At 41.4% G+C, this 27,833-nt stretch overlaps 1 protein-coding gene across 3 annotated transcripts in view; it reads left to right on the forward strand.

The window, feature by feature from the left end:
• ctbp2a (C-terminal binding protein 2a) overlaps positions 1-27,833 on the forward strand; it is a 65,801-nt gene that overhangs the window by 9,878 nt on the left and 28,090 nt on the right. For 2 of the 3 annotated variants that reach the window (XM_038737441.1, XM_038737443.1), the window contains exon 2: positions 12,219-12,391. In XM_038737441.1, coding sequence (XP_038593369.1) covers positions 12,334-12,391 — 58 coding nt within the window. In that variant the 5' untranslated portion in view covers positions 12,219-12,333. Of the gene's footprint in view, positions 1-12,218; positions 12,392-21,398; positions 23,668-27,833 lie in introns of those variants that run through there. The other variant, XM_038737440.1, reaches the window with a different exon arrangement.

The following is a 27,833-nucleotide window of genomic DNA, read 5'->3' on the forward strand; positions in this document are numbered from 1 at the left end:
TTCATTTGAATTTATGTTAGCGGAGCTAGGCTAACCTGACTAGAACAGTTTAGCTAATGGTTTATTTAATCACAGACATACTACCAGTAGTGCTGGGTATCAAACCTCAAAAATACTTTTCAAAAGTATTGAAAGCTGCAAATATTTCCTGATCATAGAAGAGGACATCTGCAAACGTGCAAAACATCCAAGAGAGAAATGCCTTTGTCTAAATAAAGTGCACAGCTTCCATCCATAAATAATGCATCTTTGAGTTACAGTATCTGCATGTTTTACGTGAAATCCCCCATTAAGCATTGAATACTATAGCCTATGTTTTAAATCTAAACTTTGAAAAATTTGTAATTAAAAAGTGAAAAACTAAGAAGAATCCATTATTCCAGGACACAAATAAGCTACATCTATGAACTTTGTTTACATGATTAGTAGATTGATATGCTGTGAAAAACACATCAAAAGTTTTTGTTTTGTTTTTTAAATGAGTTTACATGACGAAGATTAGATGTTACAGTAGCTTGACTGGCTCCTTTATATTAACAGTGGGGTCAAGAAGCTCTCTCATAGTAAGTATTGTGTTTTTGTATCATCTAGAAATGTGAAATTGCGAACCAAAGCTCATTCAAAAAATGAGCGTTTGTACTCACATCGTGAACTCATCTCTACAATTAATTTGCAGTTTAATTGCTTTTACAGTTGTTGCATATGCATCAGGTGCTCAGTAGTTAATTGGTAGAAAAAGACAGATCATCAAGTTCAGCAATTAAAACTGGCACTTGCCAACCTCAACACATAAAAATGTACAAGTGTATCTAATTAGACTAAAACTATTCAGAGGGAATATGATTTACAATTATGTATTATATGGAGACTAAAGTTTCTCAGTAATGTTGTACCCGATGAGCAACATTCAAATAGATTTTGCCGTATACTGACAGTAATCACGATGACATGAAAAGAAGGTATTTGTGGTCTCTGTCTTTCTTCTCCTTATGTGTTTGCCTTTACAAAACCTCACTTTGCTCTTTGGACCCAGAAGCAGTCGTTTTTATAGTCTCTTTTCATTAGTCATGCTCGGTGCTTCTTTGAAAATCCTAAATTTACTCTTGAAATGGGACTGTGTCATCTTCATTCTTCAATCAGCCAGCGGTTGAGGGAGTTTTTAAGAGATTGGCCCTGTTCCAACACATTCATCTATTTTCATTTAATTTTTTTTTTTTGAAGGAAGAATTTGAAGTTCCATCTCCCCGATGCATAATTATTCCAAAGCCCTAAAATATAATTGCATTTTTTGTCGCTCGTCTGTGCTCTTTCCTTGGGGTTTCTATCATGTTACAGCTAAATGGTTTTAAACATTTCACTCTGGAGAGGTTAAGAAATCAGTGAACATAAGGTTAGATATTTTGAGTAAATGGAACTAAATTGTTTAGACTTGTGCTAAATGATAAGGTGTCTGTTTTTTTGCTCTGGCCTCGTGTTAATGAGCTGTTAGCTGAGGAATGGAGAGGTGCTAAAGAGCTGAGAAAGACAAGGTGAGACGGCGAGGACACCAGCCGATTACAGTTTCCCACAGGCTGTAGACTACAGTGTATCACTGTCAAGACTTTAATTTATGAGCAAAAGTTGGTACACACATGATCTCTAGCAAAAATTGTCTTGTGCTGGCTGAGACATTGTTTACCCTTTTGGAGGAAGTCGTGGCACCGACCTCCGAGGCTCTGCTACCTGTGCACTCATATAATTTCCACTCAGCTGTATCTGCATTTTAGGCTCAGAAAGTTGTTGGGAAGGTTTGTGTTATGTGTGAGGTTATGTGAGGTTGCTTTTACATATGTAGTTCAGTTCCTTTGGCCTGGATCGAGGACGAAAATGATGCATTGTTGCCTTTTTAGTTGTGGTCTGTTTTGTGTTCACACTCTTTTTACAAACGAACCAAGAGCTGAAAGCATGAAGTCATATGAACCGATGGAGTGAACAGTTTTGGCGTCTGATAATAAGTAATGCAGCATTTTACTATGCCTTACGTGTTCATTTATAAGAGTTTATGAAGAAATGAGGATTATTCGTCAAGACTCCAACTCAAACTCATTTTATGAGAAACTGTCTTACCCGAGGTATCAGAATCGTAATATTACTGTGTGGATGGTACTTTTAAACTGCCAAAATAAGCAGGGTTGGACCAAAGCACAACATACTGCTATTTTAATACATTTTCGTTCCGGTCCGATTGTGTCACCTTGTGTTTTGCTGCCAAACAGCATCCATGGTAACATATCAGTTAACAAACATAGTGTACATCCAACTTAGCAGTGAGCATCATAAGGTGCTTTCATTATCATGTCTAGCACACATCACCAAGGAGTTTGGTCTCATCCACCAGTCCCAGAGTGACCTTGAAAAGAAGTTGGTCCAATTCTGTGCATTGATGTTCTATGTAAGGTTAATATTAATTTGTTGGTTAGCTGGTACTGGTCTTTTGCCCTCAGAGGAAAAAATGCTTATTCTTATCCTGTTTAATGTCAAAAGGAAACAGGAAATTACTTCTTGGACACAGCCTTTACCTGTCAGCTTAAGGTTTTCGGTGTGATTGGTGTGTGTACATGTGGTTTTAGCATGTTTGTACCAAGATTTAATAATGTGGGTGATTGACTGTCTAACGTTTCACGTCGTACAGGGATGCAGAAAAAACACTGTTGCTCCCAGAGATGGATCTCACTGTTTGTTTTTTTGTTTTACTGCCAGCTGCTTATCTGCATAGATAAGTGAACTGTGTGCTGCTTGTTAGCTAGACAGTGAAGCTAACCTGTATTTGATCATCGCCCCATCATTCTTATATTGTCCAAAACTGTACCGACATTGAGTCAGTTTCTTCATTTTATTTTTTTTCAGTTATCCAGGTTGAGTTAAGTGCGCAGAGTAAAAACAGTTTCTCCAGCTGCTCCCAGGTCTTTGAACAGCTTCCTCCTTTGAAGTCAGTCACCAAGCTCCGTGTGTTCTCGCATCTTTAATGAACAAAGTGTTTCAAAGTTTTGCGCATTCTTTCAGAGCCAAAGCCAACACCTGTCTGATTCCAACACCAACAATCTGGTCGATTACTTCAATCATATCTGCTTGTCGTCACTAAATATTACTGCTCCTCTAAAGGTTAGGCCTACGTCTAAAGCTAGTAAGCAACCCTGGATAAATGACAGCATTTGCAGACTAAAAAGGGAATGCAGGAAAGCAGAGCGCAGATGGAAAAAATCCAGTCTCCAAGTCCATTACCTCAGTCTGAAAGATTTATTAATTAACTACAATAACATGGTTAAGGATGCGAGAACGCACTATTTTTCTCAACTCATTACTACACATAAACACAATCCCAGGTTTCTGTTTAAGACTGTGGATCAGCTGGTAAACCCAACCCCTCCTTGTGCCTCAGCTGGAAGTAATGATGACTGTGAATTGTTTTTATCTTATTTTACCAATAAGGTGGTGTCAATCAGAGCCTCTATTACCCCCGCGGCCTCTTACTCAGAGGTCCCTCACCAGCAAGAGTTTTAACCAGTTTTATCCCATCGACTTGTCTGAGCTTATAGCTTAAGTTTTTACTGAAAGTAATAGATTCTGTTGGCCCCCATTTGATCTCTGTTTTCAACAGCTCCCTATCTACTGGTTGTGTTCCTGATTATTTTAAAACGGCTTGCGTGAACCCACTTTTAAAGAAACCTGGTTTAGATCCCTCCCTCCCACATAATTTTAGACCAATTTCAAAACTGCCTTTTATTGCAAAGATTCTAGAAAGAATTGTGTCCAAACAGCTGCTCACTGTACTGGAAAATAACAAATTATTTGAAAAGTTTCAGTCTGGTTTCAGGAAGTACCACAGCACTGAGACTGCCCTGCTTAAAGTCACCAATGACCTTTTAATGTCTGCTGATGAAGGTATGTGCTCAGTCCTGGTACTCCCGGACCTTAGTGCTGCTTTTGACACCATTGATCACAACATCATGTTAGACAGACTGAGGCACTGGGTGGGGATCTCTGGTACTGCCCTAGAATGGTTTTCATCCTACCTGTCAAATAGGAACTTTTGCGTGTCTGTAAACAACTATGTCTCTTTGTTCTGTCCAGTTAAATATGGTGTGCCTCAGGGGTCGGTCTTAGGACCCATTTTGTTTTCCTTGTATCTGCTTCCCCTTGGACATATTATCCATAAACATGGCATTTCTTTTCATATTTACGCTGATGACACACAAATATGCTTGCCCGTCAGATCCACAGACCCTGGAATGCTGAGTTCACTTAACAACTGCCTTTTTGAAGTTAAAAAATGGATGTCAAATAATTTCCTCCAGCTGAACTCAGACAAAACAGAAATCCTGGTCATTGGGTCCCAGCAGATGTCAGTATTTGTTCTGCTGGTTCCCTAGTAAATCACATTAAACCTGTGGCAAAGAACCTTGGTGTTTGGTTTGATAGTAATTAAAATTTCGAGCAGCACACCACAAAGCTTGTTCAATCATGTTTTTATCAACTTAGAAATATAGCAAAAATTCGATCAATGTTAACTTTTAAGGATAACTGAGACCATTTTACACGCCTTCATCTCATCACGCCTGGATTATTGCAACAGCCTTTTCACCTGTTTAACCCAAAAACCTGCCCGAGGAAATCAGGTCAGCTGAGTCAGTGAACTCTTAAGTCCCTTCTTAAAACATACTTTTATAGGAGAGCCTTTCCCGATCTTATATGACTTTATTTTATCCCTTTTATTTTATTCAATTTTACTAGTTTTATATTTATCTTAAACGTGTATTTTAATCTTTTCAATGTTTTCATGCTTTTATCTTGTATTGTTTTTGTATTATTGTCTTTTGGGTATTATTGTCTTTACACTTGTTAAAGCACTTTGTAACTTGTTTTTGAAAAGTGCTCTACAAATAAAGATTATTATTGTATAATGTAGGGCTGCACAATATATTGTTTTAGCATCGGCATCGCAATGTGCCCTTGCGCAATAGTCACATCGCAGAAGAATGCAATGTCAAGCAAGTCAAATAAGCTCATGAGTTCCACCTCAACTTTTTTGCTGATGTATACAAAAGGAAAACTTGCACGGTTCTCATTTTAATGAGTTTTCTACAAGAGAAATCTGTCTGATGTAACATAATTTAATCCGGTTTAATGGTTCTTGGATAAACAAAGTTTGTTGCTAATGAGCGACAAGCAGGCTCTGCATGCACAGCGACCAGCAATAACAATGTTGTTTAGCTGTCGTCAATAACTTGAAAACCACCTAAACTGTGGATTTGGTTGCAAAAAGAAAATAAACTTTTGTAAAGGACTCAGGGGGTTGATGTATAACTGCATTAATGCTCAAAAAAAGCCTTCAGACCTACCAAGTCACCCAAAAATTCTAGGATGCTTATTTCATTTCAAATAGAGCATTTGAAGTCATCCGGTGAAAATTCCTGTATTTTTTCATATCGCAATATAAATCGCAGAAAAGAAAAATATTGCTATGTAAGTCTTTTCCAATATCATGCAGCCCTAGTGTAATGTAAATTTCTTTTATTAAAAATGGATTTTATAAAATTGGTATTGGAAAAAAAAAATTCAGGAAACTGTAGCGAAATCAAGGTATTTAAGTTATTAGATACATTTTTGAACGATACCCAGCATTAAGCGTAATATTTAGATACATGTTTGCAATGATTTTTATCTAATTCAAACATGGACTCTGTATTGGTCTTCAGTGGACTGTGTTTTGTAGCGGTGTTGTGCAAAAAAAATTGCCAATTATCCCTGTGGAGATTTTATGACAGACTTTGTTTAGTTCATTAGATGTAAGGAGGAGAGAGGAGGAATGCAGGCCACGCCGAAAGCCTCAATGGGTTAGGCTAACAGGCTGCCGTGCACAATAATGTCACCATTATGCGTTTCCTGGGTGACTTAAACAAATAGACATTATTACGAAATTGTGCATTAGCCCAAGTCAGCAGTTAGTGCTGCTGCAGTCTCATTTCGTTTAGAGTTGAGAGAGAAAGATGGTGAAAAGTGAAAGGAGGAGGGAGGGGGAGGATGGGAAAATGGTTCAGAAAAAAAGGCGATGTAAAGGAGAAAGGGGGAATGAAAAGGACGCTATTTGCCAGAGGCTGACAGGACATGCAAAAGGAGGTAAAAGGATACATGGAGAGGCACAGATGGACTGACAGACATGGGAGGGGCGTTGGTGAGGATGATTGAGAGGTAGAAAGAGGAGAGCTGTAATTGTCAGTAACTGTTGTATTTAGACAGGGAGAGTTGGAGGAAGAAAGAGGCTGGCAGGGAGGAGGATGGTGTAAATCAGCGGTCTGAGTGACAGCTTTATGTGCCCCTTGGAGCCCCAACTATTCGATTAATGAGAGAAGAGAAACCTTAACCACCTTCCCTCTCTGCCTCGTCTTTTTCTGCTATCTTGCACTTTCAGGGACATAAATCATAGACTCTTAAGCAGTCACTTTAGGTAGCTGCTACACAATTCTTCCTCAAATTGTTGACTGTAAGGTATCCCTGTCCTATGACACATTACATTAATGAGATTTTACTGCAGCTAGTGTCCATTGAACCACATTCATTCAGTTGTTAGAGGACCAAGTTAACATTATGAGAAATACGCTTATTCTCTTTTTAGCCAAGAGTTAGTTGAGAATCTTGAAACCACTCTGACGTATGTTTGGTAAATACAAAGCTGGAGCCAGAAGCCAGGTAGCTTAGCATAAAAACTGGAAACAGAAGACCATTAGCCTGGCTCTGTCCAAAAGTAAACACATCTGCTCTTTAGCGCACATAAAGCTCACTTCTTAACACATTATATCTCATTTGTTTAAAGGACAGTGTAGTGTAGACAGTGTAAAAACGTCAAGTTGTGGTTTTATGAGTGGTTATGTGCAAGAGAGGCAGCTAGGTTTCATTTTTTAATTTTTTTTTGGGGGGGGGGTTGGTATGGATTAAACAAATAATGTTTTGATTATTCAGCTTTAGAGGTGCTGGTAGACAGGTGTTACTTTTAGACAGAGCCAGGCCAGGGTGCTTCCTCCCTGTTTCCAGAGTTTATGCTAAGCTAAGCTAACAGGCTGGTGGAATCAATCTTCTAATCTAAACCCTAAGCAAGAAATTGAATGAGCAAATACCAAAATGTCGAAGGATTCCCCCAAAGGGATGATGTGTTAAGTGCAGTCACATGCAGGGACAAAGCTGCCTTTAAAACAAAGATATTCAAACAGTAAAAGATGGAAAAGAAATAAAACAGTGAGATTTTTGCCAGAGGGAAGAAATTGGATTTTTTTTATATAAACTTCACAAGTAAAAAAGTTTTTTCCAGTTAATCTCACCGGGATCCCCTTCAGCTTAATTCTTTCACTACAAACCCATACTTGTATAGCTCGGTCCCTTTTGTGTGTGAATGGGCTGGTGGTCATCAAGTGCACATAGTTAAACTCGTTCACTGAGGTCAAGGGCAAAACATGTTTTTTTTTTTTTTTTTAAGATGAAAACTCCTTGTAGTAAACGCCTCCACAGATATTTCAGTTAGGCACGTATTATGACAAAGTCAAAGCTAGCTTTACTTCATTCTGTGCCTTTTCACCCTTAGCCAAACCCACATGTTTCTTAATCTGGTGAGACAGCTCCTCTGAGAGATGGCCTCAGTCAGAAAAAGACCTCTCTCTCTTTCGCGTTCTCTTCCCGCCCTCTCTGTCTTCTGTGCTATTACCGACCTAAACAAGATCTCCTGGGCTGCCTGCCTTGTTATGTACTTTTCATCACAAAAGGAGTACAAAAGTGAAAGAGATGTAACATAAAGAGTTGAAAGAGAGAAGTGTAAAACTGGCTCGATCTGCTTGTGAAATGTCTTGACATACAGGGTGTCAGAAGCACTGTATGAATTCATACCCTCTTGGAGTGATGCAACAGCTGCAACAATGCAATGTAACGCCTGGCGCTGCACCTTTTTATTTTTATTTTTTATGGCTTTTTGATGAAAATGTTACTGGTGTTTGTGTCATTTTGAGACACAGTAGAGGAACTGTGGTAGCGCATCTGTGGTGTACATCTGCCACATTTCAGTTACAAAGCACTTAACTTTGGCCGTGGCTCAGCTCTGTGCCAGTAATGTATCTACCGCTCTTATGGTGTAGAAATTATCTTTGAGGTCCATCATGTGGCATTTAAGCTATTTGTTGAAATTAACACCTAAGTCAAAGCTTTACAAGGCAGCTTAACACTTCTGTAAGCCCAAACATGCAACTGCGTGAGCACAGTGTGAAATTCTAGAGTTTAAAGGGCTTTATTACTCAAAAATCATGCAATGTAACATGAAGAACAGTCACACTGACCAGACTTAATGATTTCCTTTAATTGGCTAGTAGTGCATGTTGTGTATGTATGTGGTGGGGAAAAATGTTTTGGTGAGCACTCTCTTACTGCTGGTAAGAGACAGTTTTGTATTTTGCTTTTGATTGGTGATGGTCACTTCCACCTTATTTTAATTCTTGATTCATATTTTAGTCGATTAAATGTCAAAAACAATTTGTTTTGAGTAACAGCACAAAGCCCAAAGATATTTAGTTTAAAGAAAGTCTTTACACTTGAGAAGATGGAATCAGTAACCAGTATTTCACATTTGTGCTTGAAAAATGATTTTACCATAAAACTTTAATTAATAGCTTAAATCACTAAACTGGGTGTTGCATTCATTGTACGGGATACTTCAGGACAAACCAATGAAAGTGTAGTATATTAATCTAGATACACTGTATATAGTATCTAACTTGAAAATTGTCTCATTCAGGGATTATGGCAAGCCGCAGGTTGCAATCACTGTGGAGAGTCCAACAGTGCATGAAATGCATCCAAGTAGAAAGGCAAGATGTAATTACAAAATAACATTTGCAGATTGGCTATATTGAAGAAATGGTGTGTACTGAATGTGAGATGTCTTTGTCATAAATGAAACTATAACCCCTAAAACATTTAATACATGTTTTTCTCAGCCCACAAAGTCACAATCCTGGTTCATCAAAAAAAAAAAACTTTTATTACCAAGAATATTGTGAGGTTTGCATCACTTAACAGATCAGACCACATCTACTTTTGTCACGATCTGACTTGATAACATTCAGACACTTGTCAGGGAACCTGCAAACACAACTACCCATCCACAAACATTGTGTGTGTGTTGAGCAGGGTGCCTGCCCTTTCTACACTGAGCCAGACAATCCCTGGAGTTGCGTATTTCTGTTGTTTGTGTTCAAGTGTGTTTGTGTGTCTGACTTTCTCCTCGGTTTCTCTTCCTGTCCTCCAGCACTGAGCATGTATATTTTCTCTTATGTCAATCCCCTTATTGTTAAGTTACATAACAGCACTTAGTCAAGTAACAATCCGGCAGTGATGGTGCTAAGGGCTGCAGGATAACTGTACTTCCTATGTACTTCTGGCACTCCTCTGGCTGAGAGCTCTTCTGAAAGTTGTTGTTGACTTTTCAACCTGCTTAGTGGAGTCGACTTTTCTCTCTGGAAATGGAGTGGATCTCCTTCTTACATGAGTCACATCTCTGGAATTAATTTATGGAAATGAAGTCATGTATACCGCAGATTGGGGGATTTTGGTCAAATGTAGCTCTCAAACTGCTGAGCGGGCCATTCTTTCTAAGCCGGCGGGTTTTGCCATCCCTTCATTTGAGACCACCAGTTAGAACAGAAATGATGAAATGTGATGTTTGAAATGATTCCAGGTGTAGACGAGCATAGTTGTGATTCTGAGTGAATGTAGAGGTTTGGGGGATACATGACTTCAGTTACATCACGGTATAAGTGACAAATACTACAGTTGACAGATTCTTAGTTGAGGTTGTATTATTACAAAGTGTAATATATTGAAATCAGTTGATACTACTTGTGAATACTACAAGCTAAATTATATGTTGTGGACAAAAAAGTATGCACACCTCATTATATGGCTCGTGATAATGTCAAATCATCATCGTAATATGATCAACACAATATATCATACGTCAAATCAAATATAAATGATGATCAAATTGACGTGCAGTGGAATTCTCTGTGTTCAGCTTTTATGCATTATATATGATATAGTAACAAAAACTTTGCTATAAGTCATGTTAATTCGGACACCAGATAACATTTTTATGATCCTGTCATCCCAACACAGAACACGTTGGTGAACAGATAAATGTTCATTTGGAATTATTACCTGGCCTTTACTTTCATAATCTAATTCAAATAATTGTTTATATTAAAACCACTTTTAAAAATGATCAGAGAGCTGATCCTAGCAGTTTCTACAAAATTTGATGACTTTAGAAAGCTAGTTGGAGTGGACTGCACAATATTGCATTGGGATAGCATCTTTTTATTCCCATCCCGATATTGTATAACCGCCACATGTTATTGTAAATTTCAATTTTGAGACATTGTTTTGCATGAACCCTGTGCACTAGAGTAGCCTATATTACTGTTTGTCCTCTGAGGCATCTGTCAAGGAAGTGAAATCTATATCTGGAGAGTTTATAATGAATAAAGGGCCAGATGCACTGGTGACCTATAGTGTTGCCGCTCATGCAGCACAGAGAAGGAGATGCCCATGCTCGTCTCCCCCAGTCTATTCATAGCCAAGGCGGTGTGACTCCCCCGCCTCTGACTGACTGTTTCCTGCTTTTCTTCTTGCTCAATTACTTCTCCTCTAACTCCCACATGTGGGTCTTCAGCTCTTTGGCAGGAAGGCGTACCTTGTGGAGGTGGGAAGCCGAAGCACAGCTGACTGGTGAAGCAAGCAGAAATGTGTGTGGTTAAAGAAAGGCACGCAACGTGTTTTTGTCGAGAAAAGACAGGCGCTGATGGTGTGTTGAACGCAAGAGAAACTTACCACCTGTAGTAGTTTTTCTTTCAAATTCCCTTAGTTGCAGTGCACCACCTCCCTTTCCTGCCCCTATCTGGGTAAAATGCCCCAACAGCTGGCCAAATAAAAATGCAACATCAATTCATCATTCAGCCAAATTGCTCAGCCTGTCCTCCAACCCACCAAAACACAACAGTTACAATTGCAATTACTGCGCAAATATCAATGGATCATCATATAAACAGTCAAGTGAGAGCCATTTTCAAAGTGCAGCACTCTAGGATCCGGACCCAGATGCAAATATGGAAAGAAACGGGTAGGGTTATGACTGTGAAAGTGCTGAAAGAGATACAGTTAAAATGTGGGAGGAAGATGGTGTCACCCTGTACTCATCCTGTCAGACGTTGTTTTTCTAGTACTTTCCTCTCCCTCCCACCAGCCCTCTTTCATGTCTTTATTCTGCTGATACAACCTCCTCCTGTCTGCTGACTAACTGACCCACATTCCTCTGTGTGACTCGCTGCCCTTAGAGTGTGTGTGTGTGCGCACTCGAGCCTACATTTCTGCTTCTGTGTCTTTTTTGTGTGTGTGTGCATTCGTGTGCCTTTTCCTCTGTCTATCTCTGCCCCTCCTCTGTCTATCTCTGCCCCTCCTCTGTCAATCCCCCCCCCAAAAAAGTGTGCCGTTTCCCTTAGGCTTCAGCAGGAACCAATTAGATGATTGCTCTTTTTAGAGGAGCGCCAGTGACTGAACATAAATGATTGGTAAAATGCCTCATTTACTCACTCACTCTGTGTTTGTCTGTTTTTTGCTGTGTTCCACTCAGTGTGGGAACTCCGTTTGCAGAAGTGACATTTCTTCATTAAATTAAATAAATGGTGCTCACTGAGATGAGTCTCCCTCTAGTGGAGGGTTGAGTTTCTGCAAGGTAAATGTCTAATTTAGCATGACAATTCAGTGATTCTGCCCAGGGTTTGAGACAGCTGTGCATGATTGCTGTCAGATGACAATTCTTGTATTTCTTGCGATACACTTTCAGGAAGACAGAAAATCATGATTAGCATGCGTTAAGTCATGCAGTAGTGACTGAAAATGATCAAGCTTTCTCATCTTTTAATAATGTTAACCCACTGTAACCACTGACTCTGAATTGTATTGGTTTTTGCGTTGTTCGAATAACTCTGGCACAATACATCAAATGCAAAGATTTATGTTAAATATTGTACAGTACATGGTCGCTTACGAAAGAAAAAATAAGTAAATAAATAATCTGCAAATGTTTACAGTGAACTGTGAGACTGGCTTTCAAGAATAATCTTTGTTCCTGCTTTCTTAAATTTCAGGTATAAAACATCAGCCAGCTAACTTCTGGGGGATTGGAGCATTTGAGACCTTAAGGAGGAGAGGTGGCTATCAAGAGAAATCAAGAGGGGAGAGAACATTACAGGCTGTAACAGGATGGCTCTGGTCGACAAACATAAAGTGAAACGGCAGCGGCTGGACAGGATCTGTGAGGGTGAGACAGACTCCTTTACTCCTGTCTTTCAATCTCTGCTTTCTGCTTTTTATGTGGATTTGAAGTGATGGCCACACATCTGTAGGTCACTGGAAATTGATCATTTAGGTTGTGGGATGCTTTTGTCTTTGTGTGTGCACATGTAACTTTGAGTGTGTGTGTGTGTTAGTGGCACGGGTTGATGTTGAAGCCATAAAAGATTCCCTCCACTGTTCTATGGAAATTCAATTTCCACTAGTATTTAAGCCTTTCAGCCTGCTGCTGCAAATTCAGTGAAAAGCCAGTGGGATCGTTTTGCATATTGTGTGTTTGTGTCTGTCAAAAGGGAGCCTTGGGACCAGCCGAGGCTCCAAACTTTGGCTTTGAAGGCTGTTAAGGAGGGAGAAAGGCTGTGTGTGTTTGTGTGTGTGTGTGTTCTAGGGGAGTTTGGGTTGGTGGCTGAATGTGACTTGAGTTTGATGGTTCCAGATTGCTGGAGAAGTAGGAGGTTTGTGAAGCACTCCTCAGAGCCCTGGGATTGATTATATCGCATAGTGGGATTGATTTGTGTGGTGGCTATGTGCATTTATGTGTGTGTGTAATAGAAAGACAAAGCAAGAGATTTTCCTTTCATTTTTTCCTCACACATATTTTTACTTAACCACTAACAGGAGCCACTGAATGTCTGAATGCTTATTTAGCGTGTGTTTGTGTGCCCAAACTCATACTCACCCTTCACTCATTCATCAGTGATGCATATACTGTACTGTATAGTGCAAGATTACTCTTTTGTGATCTCCTTTTTCACTAGCTTCTAGAACTCATTGCAGAAAAAGTGAAACAACTTCCTGGGGTTTACTTTCTGTATTTTCTCCTGCACTATACAGTATATCACTGTAAAGGAGTAAGTATGCTTCAAACATCCCCCCACACCTTTTCAATGTCATAATTGGAGGCTACTTTTGTCAGTTTTTGTGCGTACCAAGAAGTGCGACACAATGAATGCTTTCCAGGAGAGATTGTCCTTTGAGTGCCTTGAGACTGCCTTTAGACATCGCCTGATGACACGTTGTTTAAACTAGCTCAGTTCAAGCAGACCCTGATCATAACCCATGTGTTCACGGTACCTGCAGTACCCACGCTCTCTTCTAATGTCAACTTTCTGACTGCTGTCTCTGCTGTCTCAAAAATGTTTACACTCTCTGTCCATTCTCAAAGCCTGTCACCTGACAGGCCTCTGTCTGTCAAACTAGTGACGTTTAACCTACGACAGTCTTGGGCTCATGGGAATGGTGTTTGTTAAAGACGGCTCAAAACATAAATATTAAATAAACAATTAGGCCTATGTGATATTCAAAATAATCACCTCAACATCCAAAATGGAAGGAATTATATGATTGTATTTGTAAATACATGGGGTTGTATTTTTAATCATTTGCATTATTTAAAATGTCATTGCGATTTTGAATGTTACACTGTAGAGTTTTATTGTCAAGTAGCTAACATTACGTAGAGCATCCTATGATTTCTCTTATAGAATCAAATAACTAATTAAAAGCAATCTTATCAGAAAAATTAACCCTTGAACATACACCCGCGTGAAAAGAACTACCTAAAATGAGAGAAACTATTTTTCGGAAAAATGTATTTGGTGAGTGCTTTGACTTGATTTTGCTACATGAGTATAGTGAAACTTGCTCACCCCAATTCCCCAAAGTCCAAGGTAACATCCTGACAATCCTTAATTTATCAAAGCAATAAACAAAAACACAAGGATATTCAAATTAGAGTGATATAAAACAAAGAAAAGCAGCAAAGTATTATATATTTCAAATGTCAGATTTTGAATTAGGCCTAGGTCTAGCACATAGACGTTCCAGTTTCATTTAAGCTCTCTCTTAGCGAAACCATAGGATTTCCTCAGTGAGACTGAGTTATATCACATTAACACTCTTCAGAGTATCAAGTATCACCATTCCTCTTTGTTCATGTCTAAGGACAATCCCGTTGAGATTGAGAAACACAATATAATAGATTCCTAAATGAAGCAGTGATGCTGTCTGTTTCCACCCTCAGAATGAGAGCCACATGTGGCATCTCAAAACTCTCCAAACCACCAACCCTGCTCGCTTGGAAAGACTTTTTCCCTCTATTTTTTTTTCACAAGAACAACGACTGTATATTGCCTAAGGAGGCTGTATGTTAAACATCACATCAAAATATTTTCTGATCTGCCCTAAAGACCTTCAGCAGTGTCCATGTCTCCTCTGCTTATCACCAGTGAGGTCATTCTTTCAAAAATGAAGGGGAATTTTTTTCCTGGTGCAATTAGTCACCACAGCTGCTCTTAAAAATGTGCAGAAGAGGGTGATTCACATCGAGGAAGTTAAAAGATCAGAGGGTGGTGAATCACGTTGTTTTCACGGTACCGTTAAATCTGCTCAACCATATAAAACGGGTATTTCAAAACCAGAGGCATGGGATGTTCTGCACCATAATGTCAAAGCCACCCACTATTATATATATATAAGAGTGTTTGGACTGAGGCGTGAAATAGATATCAAAGTTCGCATCATGTGTATCGACAAAAACAAGGACGAGTGATTGTGATTGCGTTGCCGTTGTGTGTTGCACTTGGCGAGACGGCGAGAGAAGCTTCCCTAATCTCCATTTATCTTCTGAGGATAACTGTGTCAATCCAATACTTGTTTCACAGCGAAGTGCATTGATTACATCTTTAGTCATTGTGATGAGTGGCTAACTGAGCCATGCCTCTGTCCTAAATTAAATTCGAAATGGCTGATCAAGTGTGGCTGCTTACTCCCATCAAAAGTAGTCACGGTGCTGGAATGTAGATTTCCCGGCAATGGTGGATGTTTTACCATTGCGGATATCAGATGTGACTCACTGCCCTTTGCTTTCATGTTCTATTTTTGTGGTTTTCAAATTGGACATGCAAGGTCAAAACTTGGGCTGCAAACTCATGTCTATCAATTATTAATGTCTGTAACATGTCAGAAAATGGTAACACTCGCTCATCCCAATTCCCGAAGCCTAAGGTGACATCTGGATGTCCTTTGTTTTGTCCAACCAACAGTCAAAAACACACTTATATTCATATTACACTGATAAGTATTTGGAATATATCACCTTGGGCTCTGGGAAATTATTTATATATACAAACACATTATAGGCAAAACAATGAATGATTCATCTAGGATATAATTATCGTTGGATGCCCTTATTATATTCACCCATCTACTGTATATAACGTTAGTTTTGTGAGTAGCATGAAGGGAACATACTACTTAATCCTGCTGAATGATCAATCTAATTTGATGATGAATTGAAAGTGTAAACACGTTTTATGACGTTGACAGAGGTGGCTCACTCTTGCTAAAGAACTGCTAAAAGCACTCTGGGAAACTATTAAAAAATGTTTGATAATTACTGTATTTTTGGTTTATTTGTCAGTCAGCTAATTGATTACTCAGATCATTGTTTCAACACAGAAGGATTTTGTTTGAATTAAATCCATCAGTAAAGTCAGCTTTAATTGATTATACAAATTATCAACCTCAAACACACATTTCTCTATTCAGCCTAACAGCACTGTTTAGTTTAGATACCGGCTTCAAAATATATATGGTACAACTGTTCCTTCTGTTGTGGCTTTGATAAAGTGCCAAGAAGAGTGTAACTGCAACAAGGGAACTGTGGCAAACATCTGTTGTGAGCATCAGTTCCCATACTCTCCTATTCCCCCCTTTTCTTTTCTCTACTCTCTCTCTCTCTGTCTCGCCTTCTGTCCACTCCATCTGTGTACCCAGCATGCATTGGCTTGGGCAGCAGCGCAAGTCGTTGCCATTGCCGTTTAGCCAGAGCTAACTGACTGATCTGGGCAGAGATGGGATGTGAGCGGCGCTGCGACGTGAACTAGGTCGCGGTAACAGCATGTTCCTGAATGTTGATTTACAAGTTGTAAATCTGTGCTTGGATGCAAACACCACAAGGTGGGGTAGTGTAATTTGTCATGGCAATTCCAAGTGTTTGAGTTGGCAGTTAAATAAATATGTTAATGCTTGATAATGCATCTTGTTTTGTCACGTGTACAACAGGAGGACATGTTTAAACAGTGAACAGTGAATAATGCTGTAGCATGCAAGCTACAATACCATAAAACTTAGCCTGTGTATTATTTATATTGTCATGTTTAACAGACCTGCAAGCTTTTTTTTAATAAGAGAACTTTTCATATTAAATAGAGAGGACAACCAGGGACGCTGTCGAGGGGAAGGGAGGGGTGTCCAGATGCGGTGGGGGGGGCTTCTTATGCTGAGTTTTTCAACACAGACTCTGCTGCATCCACCTCTCTGCTTTCATCCCTCCCTCCCACTCGCCTCCCCACGCTCTGGCATCCAGCTCTTGGATGAAGTCATCGGAGCGTTTCTGGGTCTGACCCCCCCTCGGGCTTGTTCCAGGCTCCTCACGAAAACACACGACCCCTTTTATAGGGAGGAAAAATAGCAGATAGAAAAATGGTCGAAATTGTTGTTTTTGAAAGTGAATTATAATTATTTTTTAGCAAAGCTGCATGTGTGATGGTGATATTATTACCATTAAAGTGTGACTGTCTCTTGCTCACACCTTGAATGAAATGTTCTGGTATGGTTTTCCTTTCTCTTTCAGTGTCTGCATTTTGCTTTTGATTGGGCTGGCATGTAGTGGTTGTTGGAAGTTGGAAATAAGTTGCTGGAAAAATCTAATTTCAAAATGAACTCCTCATCAACGAGTCGACATTAAGTATTATAATGTCATGTGGCTACTCTGTATTGGGCTTGAGGTTCAATGAAAGATGGCCCAGAGTGGTGGGATCATGGGATTTCTCCTTAATGTAGCTGACATACAGGAAATCCTGAAAAAATTGTGGGCTTTTGCCTGTTTGTCAATTCAGAAAGTTACACAAATCGAGTATATGATTGTCATGGACCTCCATTTTTCAGTCCATTTAGATCCTATGGAGATGCTTTCAGAGACAAATAATCCCACTGGAATTGTGTACAAGGCAGCCATGTACATAATGTCTGTTAAGTGTGCATTACAATTCATCTGACAGCGTGATTCTTTGCAGCAGGAGTGGCATTGTAATCCCATCCCCAGTTAGTGCCTCCTGCCCCACGCTCATGCATAAGTCAATGTGTGTTTAACATTCAAATCATGCCTTGAGGACGTGACGTGTCGCACTGTAGGAGACAGTTGTTTTTATTTCTGTTGCAGTGCAGTATTCACTTTGAGTTACCGTGTGATTTTTATTCATTTATGCACGTCAGACCGAGGCCAAGGCTTCAGCTGCAGTTTGCGCGTGTGAATGAAGAGGGACAATAACGAAGCGCCGTTGCCGCTGCCGTCTCTGCTGTATGTCAGAAGATGAGCAGAACAGGGTCAAAAGGCAGAGTGGGGATCCAGGATCTTGCAAGCCAAATATCTTTGTGCACTCTGTGTATGTGTGTCTCTGAGTGGGTGGATAGATGGAGTGGTGAGGGTGAGTGACAAGCAAATGTCTAAATGACCGCTTGTTGCATGTGAACCCTCTGATTCCAACATTTGCATGCAAACCATTTTACATGGTTAAAACATGCACCAGCGAGCACACACAAGCACACTCACACACCTCTGGCTCTCCTGCTGCCTTAGCTGTAATATTAATGTAGAGGCAGGGACGGCGAGGCCTGAGTGACAGGAAGATGTAGAGTGTTTATTAAACAATGGCAAGCGTCTTGTGTGACAGATTGGCACAGATCTGACTGTTGTACATCATGTCTGTCTTTATGCAATGTTGTCTAATACTAAGAGGAGCGTAATCCTGTAAAACAAAAAGCAATACACTGTACCAGGGTAAAGTAGAGTAGTAGTAGTAAAGTTTTCCAAAATCTATTAGCAGTTAAAAGAACATTTGCATCGAGGTTTCTACATGTGTTACCCGGTTTGAATTTTCACCAGTCAAGTCTTTTCAATGTAAGGTCTTTATAAGCTTCTGCTGGGGTGGTATTATATTTGTTCCAAAATCCCCAGCTTAATTCCTAAATCCCTCTGTTACAGTGACTCTGGCGTTGTGTGCACAGTCTGACAAGTATGGCAAATGGAGGAACATTAGAATTTGAAAGTCAAACATTGTTTTGTTTGAGACAAACAGAACTCTGCGATTTACTTTCCTGTCAGGATTAGATCGGCAAACTCTGAGTACACACCTTTGCCCCTGACTCTCTGTTTGAGGTTGACTTTATGGGGATGAGTGATCTGCTGAGAGTCAGAGTCTCTTGAGAGCCGGGCTAGAAGATGAAATGAGAGGAGTGGATGAGGTTGGGGAGAGAAGCCAGGGGATCACATCTACTCGCGTATACATATAGTAGGCTGTTGCCCTCGACATGGAGTGTGTGTGTGTGTGTGTGTGTGTGTGTGTGTGTGTGTGTGTGTGTGTGTGTGTATAGTGGCTCTGAACACATTCTCCTAAGTTTGTGCAGCTACTTTTAAGTTTCAAAAAGAGGTTATTACCCCAACAGTGATATCTATAGCAATTAAGAATGATATGAAGTCTGACTTTTATAAATGACTTATGTTTTCTGATTTTGACATCCAGGAAAATAATTTCTGTATTATATCACCTCAAAATAAAAACCAGGAAAGACCATGTGACGTCATCATGAATGACGCCCATATTTGAAATAACTGTAAAATGTGACTTTATACCAGCACAACCCCGACTGATAAAATCAAAATGGGCTTAAAAAAATTATTATTTTTTCCAACTCTCAGCTTAGATTTAATAATTCATCTTTACAGTCAGTCTTAGATCCCTGTGAGGGCTCGCTCTTGCCTCCGCTCCTTCCCATTTTAATTTCCTTTTTTACATCAAGCTGACTAATGTTCCTATGACCTTACCAAAAGAGAAAAAAAGTTCTCCATCATCTGCGCAATTGGTTTTCTGAGCCACTGTCATCAGCTTTTTCCTGTCATCTTGTGCAAACAGCAGAATACTCCGCTCCCTCTCTGATCTCTTCCTACTCTAATTACACAACTGTGATTAAACAAGATTTTAGTGCCGACGAGACACATGCCTGCACAGTTTCCACGGGCCCTCTGTAAGATATTCAAGAACTTTTCTCAATATGCTGATATTAACAAGACTCTTTTCATAGACTAAAATATGTATTCCTACCCTTCGCTATGGTTGGCTCTGAGATTAGATTTGGATGGAAATGGACACTTCCTCACCTTACATCTGTTTTCATGCATTAATAAACAGGGATCCTCTGCAGAGGGGATCAGGTTTCAGCCACAGTGACATGAGCTGAGACATGCAGCCAGGTACACCCTCTGAGTCATATGTTGAACATCGCCTTGGTTAAATTAAATGATAAATGTATGCCAATGATTACATCTTCATGAATGACTCATGGTTGAAGTGTAATGTAACATTCTGCAGCATTATAGCGAATCACTTTTTTTCACTAAGGCTATGAGCTGCTATTGAGTGTCAGCTCAACAAGCACAGTGTTTTTGTAAGGCAAAGGTTGTAGGTGCTTTGGATTAACTGCTGTTACAAAAAGAACCCTTCCCCCTTCCACACACATACACAGATGCACACCCACCACACTCCCTCAGTGTTTTACTTTTGCAAAGAGGCAAATCCAGATTACATAGCTCCTCTAAGTGAAGGAGATCACAGGAGCTTTGGGAAAGTGGGGGAAGCTTCTGTATTGTGCTGACAGTAAGATGCATATAGTGAGAATTCATGTAGTAACATAAAATAATTTTTGAGATTCTGACTTTCTTTACAAGTGTTGCATTTAACACAGACAATTTTGATACTTCAGTGGATCATTGCTTGACTGAGAGGACAAATAGGACAACAATTGCAGGTGGATTTCATTATGCATTCTGAAATTTTCATGCAATCCATGCATTATTTTCAATGTCCTCAAGTTAAATAGATACAGCAGTTAGAGTGATCTCAAATCAAGAAGACTGGGGCAGGGACAGTGAACGCCGTAAAGGCATCAAGGACATTTCAGATTGAGTTGGGCAGCAGTTGCGTGGTGGCTCTGCTGCAAGCATGGGGCCTGGAGGATTAGTGTCCAATCACAGTGGATTTGATGTTTGCTGACAGCACATGGGACTTAGCAGAGAGAACTGTATTTCATTTGTATTCATTGAAGCTGTGTGCCTTACCTTGCCTGGCCTCCCCTCCCTGCACTGTGAATCTGGCAAACTAAAACCTGAAACCTGTTGACGACAGTACATCATCAGCAGCTTCAGGTAGGTGACTCTTCAGAAATAGGGCGAGGGGTGTGGGGGTGGACTTGTGGACTCATTGGCATCGTCATCACCATCATCATCACCATCATCATCACCAGATATGCTTGTATCTGGCTCACATGACGTCATAGTGGGAAGTGGAATTAAACAGGCTTTATTTAGATGTAATCCCTCATAGCAATCGGCAGAGCAAGTAAAATGTCCCAGAGAAGAGGGAGAGAGAGATAAACCCTATTGGATTAGTAGAAGTCCCTGCCCATCCCAACCTATCCCCTCCCTTCATTTTTTTTATCAACGTTTCGTGGCCATCTCAAGCATCCAACCTTTTACCGTGGCTTCCATGGAGTAGGTGTGCTAACTCTAGAATGTACTGCGTGATGTGGTTTGGTGTGATGTGTTTGTGTGTGGTGTCCTCTTTCCTCGCGCACAACAAGCCAGCATGACCAGAGATTAATTATTCAAGGACCAACAGCCAAAGGGGGAGTCACCTGATAGTACGGACCTACAATATTACTACCTGATATCAGGTGAAACAGTAGACCCTGCTTCATCTTCTTTTCTGCTTGTTCTTCTTGTTCTCCTTCTCCATCTCTTCATCCCACAGCTACAGTACATGAAGATTTGAAAGAGAACTTTCAAAAACAGCTACAAGTGGATTTTTGTTTTTTGTTTTCCCTCTGTTAACGTTTTCTCTGCTTTTTCCTTTTTGCCAATGCTTGTCCCTAACAAACAGTTGAGTCTTGGTCGCTCCCACAGTTGGGACACATTAGGGGGGAATGAGGGTCAGTGGGACAGGGCTGACAGTGTCTACGAGCAGCAGGCAAGAGTAGCAGCCCGGCGGAGCTCTCTGTCATACGGAGAGGGAGGAGGGTGGTACGAGCCTCCACCAGGAGTGCAGCCACCTGACCTAGAATTGAAACGCGACCCGTATTCCTACCAAGACTCTCTCTACTCACAGGTTTACGCAGAGCGACACAACCCACGGGGGCTGAGGAAGGGCTCTGTGCCTGATCTAAACCACTACGAACGTGCACCCATGGCTCATCGAGGATCCATTCCACATCAGGAATACTATTCCCATGACCCGGCCATGACTCCCCGGCCACCTGAGGGCTTTTACCGGCCAGAACACCAGCCTCCTCATCCACTCAGTAGGTCAGGTTCTCACTTTGGGATGACACCTGGGGCTCGTGCTGTGTGGGATCAAGGTCAGGGAGGGAGAGCTGGACCTCAAGCCCCTTCATCGCCTCTACCTCCTCCTCCTCCTCCTCCAACCGCTCATGAGTTGAATCGGGCTTATAGGGAATCTGGTGCTGTTACTGCCAAAATGACAGATGGCCAACAGCGCATGCCCTCCCGAGACCCGTCTCCTGCTCATTATGGTATGGAGCATGGATCTCCTCGGTATGCCAGTGAGCCTCCACCTCTGACCTCTCAGTCAGTCTATACTGATGTTAATGGCCGCCCATTGGATCCGCAGCAGCAGGGTGCTACTTGTCTAGTAGTAGATCCTGCTAGTCAAAGTATGATTATGAGGCAAGAGACAGCCTCACCCTATGCCATCCAACAACAGCAGCAGTTACAACAGCAACAACAAATACAACAGCAACAAATACAACAGCAACAAATACAACAGCAACAAATACAACAGCAGCAGTTACAGCAACAGCAACTTCAGCAACAACAAATACAGCAGCAACAACTTCAACAGCAACAATTACAACAGCAACAGCTTCAACAGCAGCAGTTACAGCAACAGCAATTTCAGCAGGAACAGTTGCAGCAGCATCTGCAACAGTCCCTGCCACCTCCACCAACTATGGCCATCTCTGACCCTAACCTTACTATGGCGGCTCCACTCCCTGCTCCACCTGCACTAATGCAGAACGCAGCAGTTGCCCCTGCTGCACCAACCCCTGTGCAGGCTGCCCCATCTTCAGCCCCTCCTCCCCCAGCCTCTCCACTTCCTGCTCCTCCCCCGACTGTCCCAGGGACACCTTTGCCTTTGGAACCCAAGAGGATAGTTGATCCTGAGTTCCTTGCCTTGCTACGAAATGAAGGCCTCTCAGAGAGCACCATTTCCTCAGTTATCCAGCAGGGATTTGACTCCACTAGCATGCTGGCTGTTATGGAGGACAACGATGTGCGCACTGTTGCCCCCAACCTCGGCCAGGCTCGTGTACTGTCTCGCTTGGTCCACAATTGCAAGCGGCCCGTTGAGGCTCTGCCAGCGCCTTCCCAACCTCAGACACCCATGCGTGGCCGCTCTAATAGCTTTAGCCATCGCTCAGACATCTACCACCAGCAGCAGCACCACCACCCATCTCATCCTCCACAGCCTTTGACTGTGGACCCACACCTGATGCCCCCACAGACCCCTGGGGCCATGCAGACCATCTCCCCAAGAATGGGAGAAGTAATGGGTAGGAGGCCCAACAGTGCCCCCTCTCAGCATCTCCTGGAAGCCTCTGGGGGCTACCCAGGTCAATCACCTCGCTCCCCGGGGCCATACACTGGAGCCATTATGCCTGTTCAGTCAAGACCCATGTCTGCGTACTCTACTGGGATGACAATGCCAGGGATGCCCATGCAAGGTATGCAGATTATGCCACATCAGATGACTGGGTCAATGCCTGCCATACCAGGGTCAATTCACTCCATGCCAGGTATGCCACAGCAAATGCCCATGTCCCTGCCAGCCTTACCACAGCCACCGCAACAGGTACCGAAAGCATACTCTACCAATTACACAGTGCCCATGGAGCTGATGAAGAGGGACAGGAACTTAATGCCATTGTCACCAATGCACAGTCCTCACCCCAGTCCTCAGCTGATGCGTAAGGGTGGGGGACCTGCAGACAATGCCCTTGTCCCTATGGGTGCACCAGGCCAAGGCCAAGGTGCCCTGGTTGCTAACCAGAAGCTAAGTCGACGCACAGGTCCACCAGTCATCGTGTCCTCTATGGCATCTCCAGATACAAGTAAATCCTTTTTTCTCCTTCTGTCCTTAACATCTGCTGTTTGTCTGATATCTTGATACACTTGGCCTTGCTTTCTCTTGGCTTTTTCACATGTTTTTTAATGGATAAGAAAATTGATTTGTGCCAGAGCTCTTCATTTCTTGGCATGGTTTATGTAAGACACCATATCCCATTCCTCTCATTGCTTTGGATAGTGAGTGGTATTGCTTCATTATTAAGAATCATATTATGTTTTCACAATTTGGTTGACATTTGCCATTCAGTATATTGAAAGCAACTCAAGTATTAGGTTGCAGTTGAGGTTTTTTTTTTGTATTCTGGTTTGTGCAACCATCATTCAGCTGAGGGGTATATGAGATATATTTAGCTGAATGTGGCTACTGGTGTGTGGTGCATGATGCTTGACCTAAAGGAAGTCCAAACACAATGAGAATGTTAATAGAGCATTTTATGAAATCGTTTAATCTTTCTGGTCAGTGCTGTCATTTGTTTGCTTTCCTGTGTTTGCTCTCATTACATCAACAATAGATAAATGATGTGTCTTTTCTTCTTATCTAGGCCAGTGGAGTAAAATCTAAATGTTGCTGCCTATCTCTTTTCCAAAACTGTTGTCAGGATCATGATTAAAACCATAAAAGGAAAACTTTCTATCCCCGTCCTACTTTCAGCTATGTTCCTAAAATTATACTTGCATCCCACTTTCTTGTCTGCTTATCTCTGTGAGAGCCAGATTTGTGAGAATTCCATATACTTTGTACGAGTCCTTTGTTATTTCAGTAATCCAGTGCAGTTCTTTTGTCAAAATGACATATTGCCCCATTAAATACAACACAACATGGCATTGATGAGGCGCAATGTAGAGGATTTGGGAGGAACAGCTGTCAGCACCCTTTCTGATACCCTTTAAATTTTAACAAATGTGCACTGTCTTTATGTTACAGTCTGTCACTTGCTGTGTTTATGTGTGAACAGTTCACATTAAGACTTCTCTAACCAGAAAAGTCAGATATTGTGTGCAGTAGTGTTAACAGTCTGGGAACATGAGGTGTCCAGGTGTGCATGTGGTTAGTGTGCAGTAGTGTGCACCTGTGTGTGATTGTGACAGTCATAGTCTCCTTGCGAAGATATATTTTTCTCATTTAGCTCTTATTGCCTATATGTAATGCCCTTGTTAAATAATTGGTGCAAAAGCGCAGGCCACGTTTCAAAATCATATTTAGTCTGCCTCAACTACAGCATTCATAAAGTTGCTTAATGGTGATTGCAGCATTGGTCACATGTAGCTCTTTAGCTGTGGTATCATCGTAACTGCAGCTGTTTTTGATGAAGTCCTTACTGCTCTGCCATGCACCATCTCCCCACAGCCCCCAAGCCCTGTTGTTGTAAACATGGATGTCTCATTGCATTATGATAATGAGGGTGCAACAGTAGCTTGGGAAGGCTAAACAGCCTTCCTTTAGTCCTGCTGCTGTCAAAGTGTACCACTGACCTTCATGAAATAGCAATTAGCTTCATCTAGTTCTTCTTGAACAAATTTTCTCACCGAGATCAGACTTTACATTTAAACTGGTGTATAAAGGAGGTTAAAGGCAGAGTTTCATTGACTACTAAACTTTTCATTTTCTGGTTGATTTTTAAAAAAGCTGAATTTATTGGATTTTGATTAGTCTCCCAAATTCACGTTTATATTCCAGTTTAAAATAAAATGCATTCAGTCAATCCATCCTTATTCCCCTGAATCATTTACACCCTATTAAAGCTGCTACATAAAATGATATTCTCACCCATTCACACACCCATGACCTGATTAAAGTATATTTCAAACATTTTGGGCAATAAGTGCTGATTTCTCCATCAACACCCACTCACCAGAGGCTGACTAGCAGCATCACTGGACAGATAAAATCGAATTACAGGGCTGATGGCCGATGTGTGATTGTGTCATTTTCTCTGTGCAGGTTGTAATGAGAAGGGGGAGGGTTAATCCTTCAGATCCTTCATTTCCACTGCTGCGCTAATCCACAGATATTCCGTGAGATTCTGTGAACTACTACACATAGCCAGTAGGTCGAAATGGACTTTAATGGGGGCCAAGGCAGACCGGGAACAAACAATTTAACCGAGGCAGTTTTGTAGTCTTCTCTGGGATTTTTAGGCCCAAGAGAGCAGATATTAAAATATCCCCAGTTTGTTTTGTCGGACACATTCTTTGGAAAGGAAGTCTGCCACATACGCATACATTGCATTGTTAGTACATACACAGTCAGCAGAGTAGACCTCATTTGCATGTGGCTGACATTTGTTACTTTGGTAATTTCATCTGTTAATGGACACAGCCGCAAAGCTGCTCTGAAAGCATATTCCTAAATTGTATGTTGCTAGGCAACGTGGGTTTTGGTGGTAATCGTAGGCAGATTTGCTTCTGGTTAAAGGGTTGGTGCATTGTCAGAGAACGCTGCAAATTTACATGTTGCTACTTTTTTTACTTTAACAAAATGGCTGGTTAATCTAATGGATCCTGAAGAAAGTGCTAATTAATCATATTCACTTCTTTTCATGTGGGATAAATAAAATAGAAAGTATTATATGCATTTTAGACCCAACAAAATATGATTCAGCCTTCATATTGCCATTTTGTCAGGTAGAAAAATGATATTGTAATAGCAGCATTAACACATTTTGCAATCCTTAGAATCCAATTAGTTATGAGCTAATGATACCACCTGATATTTTGACAACCTCGGACAATTCATTAGTTACAGTAGTGAGCTGCATCCGCATTCTAAACGTACTATTTTGCCTCCGTCCACATCAGTATATTATGCTTCATAAAATACCCTTGAGCAGGACCCCGCCTTTATATGCCTAACTAGGACTCGCTCCCCATCCCCCCACACCCGCATAATCACCGCATATGACACTGTGGGACTTCCACTCTTTAACCTCCATCCTGAAGAGTGTGTTGGCTTCCGTCTGTGGGCTCTGGCCAGGCGACCTGGTGCCAGCTTAGGTCAGTTCTGCTCTGCGTGACATACTAGCCGCAATTTTCTAACTTGCTGAGGCCTAGCGTGATGAAGGGGGAGGAGGGTTATGGCATATTAGTTCTGGAGATAGCAGATTATGTATTAACTGACCCAGGTCAAAACTACAGGCAGTTGTTACACAGTGTGAGCGATTAAGGAGAGAGAGGGGGGGAGACATAGTCCTGCTACAGATGGATGATGATAGCTGTTTGCAGGGTGGGTGAGGGGAAACAGGGCGTTGACAGCTGTCAGTCAACCTTGGACCGGAGATGAGGTTAGCTGTCAGTGTTGCATGCATAGGTTGCATGCCAGACTTTGAGGGTCAAACTTTGGCCTTAATCTGGGCTGACAGTCAAAGGTTGTTTTTGTAATGCTGCTGGTCACTGGTGTGTTCGCTGCACACAGTGGGGTGTGTGTGTGTGTGGGGGGGGTCAGTGCCAGTCAGGGGGGGGTGCCAGTCAATTAAGTTGAGATGTTTTCAGAGCAACAAGACAGACTCCACTAGAAATCCACTTCCTGCTCCTCCCCCAAATAGAAATTATCTTAAGTATGCCTTTAAATATTTAAAGCCTTCCTTGAAGTAAAAATAATTTCTGTGCATAGACAATATTAAGTGACTGTGACTGAGCAGTTGGAGTACTTCCAAAGCTTGAATAGATATAAAACTATTTTGGTTGAGTCATCCTGCCCAGGGTGTACCCCGCCTTTCGCCCACTGTAAACTGTGATTGTCTCCAGCCCCTCGCGACCCTGTACGCATTGGTCCATTGGTGGACGTGTCACAGTGGGGACTGAACCTGGGTCTCTCACACCAAAGGCATGCGTCTTATCCACTGCTCCATCACCACCCCACAATCAACTCAGATTGTGGGACTATTTTGATTTTTTGGCGTGATTATGGTGTTTTGTTCACAATTGCAATAAACAAAATCATGTTGTATTTGCTACAGCTCTGATTGGTGCAAGGCTCATGGGTATCGTAGTATTAATCGACCGCCATCCACCAAACCAAATTGGTAAGAGTGAAGCTTTTGGCCTTGAAAAACCTATTGTTCAGTTATCCAGGAGACTCCAGTGTTTCTATGTCTCCCGCGTCACAACTCTATGCACCCTGTATGTAGTATCATAGGTACACATGTGCAAA

Source organism: Micropterus salmoides, unplaced genomic scaffold, assembly GCF_014851395.1.
Source record: "Micropterus salmoides isolate LMB-PRFRI ecotype aquatic unplaced genomic scaffold, ASM1485139v1 Ms_hic_scaffold_22, whole genome shotgun sequence".
In the NCBI taxonomy this organism is placed as follows: domain Eukaryota; kingdom Metazoa; phylum Chordata; class Actinopteri; order Centrarchiformes; family Centrarchidae; genus Micropterus; species Micropterus salmoides.